Genomic DNA, 4,348 nt, shown 5'->3' on the forward strand with positions numbered 1-4,348 from the left:
TGGCCATCATCCAGTGGTTATACACGCGCATCTCCACCGAGCTGTTCAACCTCGTCCTCAAGGACGGCGCCACGGCACGCGACATCTGGACGGAGCTCCGGCGTCTTTTCCAGGACAATCGTGATGCACGCATCTCCGCCCTCAACACCGAGCTTCGCACGATCACCCAGGGAGATCGCCTTGTCGGCGTCTTCTGACAGCAGATCAAGGCGATCGGCGACGAGCTCCGTGAACTCGGCAAAACCGTTGGCGATCGATTTCTTCTTCACGTGCTCATGGGCGGCCTTGATGAGCGGTTCGCTCAACAGGCGTCGCTGATCCCGCTCCTGCGTCCCCTGCCGACCCTCTCTGAGGCATGCTCTATGCTACAGCTCGAGGAGCAGACGCAGGCGCGCAAGACTGCCGCTCCCCGTCTCTTCCACACCACGGCGCGGCCTGCTCCACCACCGGCGACTCCATCACCGACACCGCCCGCCGCGCAGCCGCCCCCAGGATGGCGTCCCAGCCCCAACTACAAGGGGAAGAACCCTATTTATCGCCCGCCAAAGCACGGGGCGTCGGCTTCCTCCTCGTCTTCTGCACCTTCCCCTTCGGGTCCCGCGGCACCACCACCACCGTCATCGACGCCTTCATCACCAGCATCTCCGGCATGGCGTCCTTCTCCGGACCCATGGACTTGGCTTGTTCAAGCCTGGCCCATGCCCTGGACAGCGCCTTCCCCATATGGCGCTCCTCCTGCGTACAGTGGGGCTTGGGCGCCTGGTGTGCGCCCGTCTGTCGGTGCCCCCGGCCTCCTCGGCTCCAGGCCGCCGCCACACGCCTACACAGCTTATGCGCCGTTGTACCAATCTGCACCAGCTCCCACGGCATCATCCATGAACCCCTACGACGCTCCTCCGCTCGCAACCTGGGACGTGGGTGGTCCCTCGGCGCATCCATCTTCCTCACCGTACCTGCCGACTGCCTCTACTTCCTCATCGGCGCCGCCTACCTGGGATCAAGCTGCTCTCATTGCCGCTCTGAATTCACTTACCACACAGGACACAGGTACCGACTGGATCTTCGACTCTGGTGCATCTTCTCATATGTCTGCATCTAGTTGTACGCTTTCCTCTCTGCATCCTTCTATTCTGTTTCCATCCATAACCATCGGCGACGGCTCCACTGTCCCTGTTTCATGTGTCGGCAACACTAGCATTCCCTCCTCCAGGTCACGTCTTCTTCTTCGTGAAGTACTCGTGGCCCCTGCTCTTATCAAAAACTTGATCTCTGTATACCGTTTCACAATTGATAACCAAGTTTCTGTCAAATTTGATCCTTTTGGGTTGTCTGTGAAGGATCTCCATAGCAAGGCGGTGATAGCTCGGTTCAATAGTTCTGGCGATCTCTACATGGTTCATGGCGCGTCTTCCTCGTCAGCTCAAGCCATGCATGCCTCCCTGAACCTCTGGCATCGTTGCTTTGGTCATCCCAACACCACCACCACGTCCAAGCTCCTTCAAGAATTCCAGCTTCCGCATGATCGCGCCTCCTACTACTCCTCCTTGTGTCAAGCATGTCAGCTAGGCAAACATGTTAGGTTGCCTTTCGGCACCTCTACCACTAGTAGTACTTTTCCCTTTGAATTGTTGCATTGTGATCTCTGGACTTCCCCCTATCCCTAGTGTGTCTGGTTTCAAATATTATCTTGTACTCGTGGATGATTATTCTCACTACATATGGACCTTTCCTATTCGCAACAAATCCGACGTGCATGGTCTGTTTGTTAACTTTCAGCGTTATGTCTACACTCATTTCTCTCTTCCCATTCGTTTTTTGCAATGTGACAATGGACGAGAACTCGACAACACTCGCAACCGCGAATTTTTCCTTCACCGCGGTATTCTTCTCCACTGCTCATGTCCCTACACCTCTTCCCAAAACGGAAAGGCAGAGCGCTCTCTTCGCACGATCAACGACATCCTTCGTACCTTCCTCATTCAAGCTTCCATGCCACCAAAATTCTGGGTTGAAGCCCTCCGCCACGCCACCTATCTTCTCAACATACGCCCAACAACCAAATCCCCTAAATTCTCTCCATATGAGTCTTTATTTCTGGCCACACTTTCCTATGACAGTCTCCGTGTTTTTGGTTGTCTGTGCTATCCCAATCTCAGCGCCACCACACCTAACAAACTCGCTCCTAGATCCTTGCCATGTGTCTTTCTTGGCTACTCCGACTCTCATAAAGGATACCGTTGTCTTGATCTGCAGACCGGCCGTGTTCTCCTATCTCGCCACGTCACATTTGACGAAACGGTCTTCCCCTACGCCTCCCACTCCCAGCTCGATTTTTCAGCACCTATTTCTGCCACAAAAACCACTCCAGCCGGCTCTTCCCCGATCGACGTGCATGACACTCGCATGCATGGCCCTGTTCACGTGGTCATGTCGCCTGCCAATCAGCCACCTGACCCTACCACCACTCCAGCCTCGTCTGTCCACGCATCAACTCCGGGCTCCGTGCCTTCTCTCTCTCCCAATCATTGCCCACCTATCCCACCTAGCGACCACTCTCCACCACCCAATTCACCCGGGCCCTCCATCACATCACCTCTGCATGTCCCTTCTCCTCTCTCGCATGCATCGTCTTCTGCCTCTCTTCCGGCATCACCAGCTATCGCCTCTGCCTCTCCTTCTTCTCCTACATCCCAGCCACCACGCAGTCTCCCTCCCACTGCTGTTCCCGTACCCATTCCATCCAATGCTCACACTATGCGTACACGCAGTAAATCAGGCTTCGGTCTCCCTGTTGACCGCTTAAATCTCACCGCCTCATCCACTCCTCTCTCTCCCATCCCTACCTCTTACAAAGCGGCTCTCCTCGACCCAAACTGGTTCCACACCATGAAGGAGGAGTTTGATGCACTTCTTCTCAACAACACTTGGTCCCTCGTTCCTCGCCCACACGGAGCCAATGTTGTCTCCGGGAAATGGGTTTTCCGGCATAAATTCAACTCCGATGGCTCTCTCTCTCGCTACAAGGCTAGGTGGGTTTGTCGTGCTGATTCTCAGCAAGCCGGTATTGATTTTGACGAAACCTTTTCTCCCGTGGTTAAACCAAGCACGATCTGCGTCGTTCTCAGCCTCGCTGTTTCTTCTTCCTGGCCAGTCCACCAATTAGATGTCAAGAACGCCTTTCTTCATGGCTCCCTACACGAAACAGTCTTCTGTCGGCAGCCACTTGGCTTCGTCAACCCCTCGTTTCCAGATCATGTTTGTCACCTTAACAAATCTCTCTATGGTCTCAAGCAGGCGCCACGTGCATGGTTTCATCGTTTTGCCATGTTCATCCATACCCTCGGGTTCCTCCCTTCCCGCTCGGATTCCTCTCTCTTTATTCTCAAAACACAACACCACACTGCCTACCTTCTTCTATACGTGGACGATATTGTGCTCACTGCCTCTTCTGATGCATTTCTCAACCAGATCATTGCGTCTCTTCGCCGTGAATTTTGCATGACCGACCTTGGCTCCCTTCATCATTTTCTTGGGATCGCTATGTCTCGTTCTTCCTCTGGCCTTTTCCTTTCTCAACGCCAATACGTGCTTGATCTTCTCTCTAAGGCCGGTATGACCGACTGCCACCCATGCCGCACACCGGCTGAAACGGGTTCCAAACTTTCCTCCGATGGTGAGCCCCTCTCTGATCCTACCCTGTACCGCAGCATCACCGGCGCTCTCCAATACATGACTCTAACTCGTCCTGAGATTACCTATGCCGTGCAGCAAGCATGTTTATTCATGCATGATCCTCGCCTTCCTCACTATAATCATGTCAAACGCATCCTCCGCTACCTCAAGGGAACCATAGATCATGGCCTTTCCATTACACCATCCTCCCAAACTTCTCTCATAGCGTACTCTGATGCAGACTGGGCTGGATGCCCGGATACTCGTCGATCCACTTCCGGTTATTGTGTGTATCTGGGTGATAACTTGATTTCATGGTCGTCAAAACGACAACTAACTGTTTCCAGGTCCTCTGTCGAAGCTGAGTACAGGTCCGTCGCTCATGCTGTTGCTGAAACAGTCTGGCTCCGTCAACTCCTCACCGAGCTGCACCGGCCACTTCACCAAGCTACCATCATCTACTGTGATAACATCTCTGCCGTTTACATGTCTTGTAACCCTGTGCAACATCGTCGTACCAAGCACATAGAGATAGATATACACTTTGTAAGTGAGAAGGTAGCTCTAGGTGATGTACGTGTTCTGCATGTTCCCACCAGCGCGCAATTTGCCGACATCTTCACCAAAGGACTGCCCACTACTGCATTCGTCGACATCCGAGCCATTCTTAACGTCG

General features: G+C 53.7%; 1 protein-coding gene across 1 annotated transcript in view; it reads left to right on the plus strand.

Moving 5' to 3' along the window:
* Nucleotides 1-355: 355 nt before the first annotated feature.
* Nucleotides 356-4,348, plus strand: part of LOC123067156 (uncharacterized) — a 4,995-nt gene continuing 1,002 nt past the window's right edge. Inside the window, exon 1 of the mRNA XM_044490076.1 lies at nucleotides 356-1,047. Coding sequence (XP_044346011.1) covers nucleotides 356-1,047 — 692 coding nt within the window. The remainder of the gene's footprint in view (nucleotides 1,048-4,348) is intronic.

The sequence above is a fragment of the Triticum aestivum genome, chromosome 3B (assembly GCF_018294505.1).
Source record: "Triticum aestivum cultivar Chinese Spring chromosome 3B, IWGSC CS RefSeq v2.1, whole genome shotgun sequence".
Lineage (NCBI taxonomy): Eukaryota > Viridiplantae > Streptophyta > Magnoliopsida > Poales > Poaceae > Triticum > Triticum aestivum.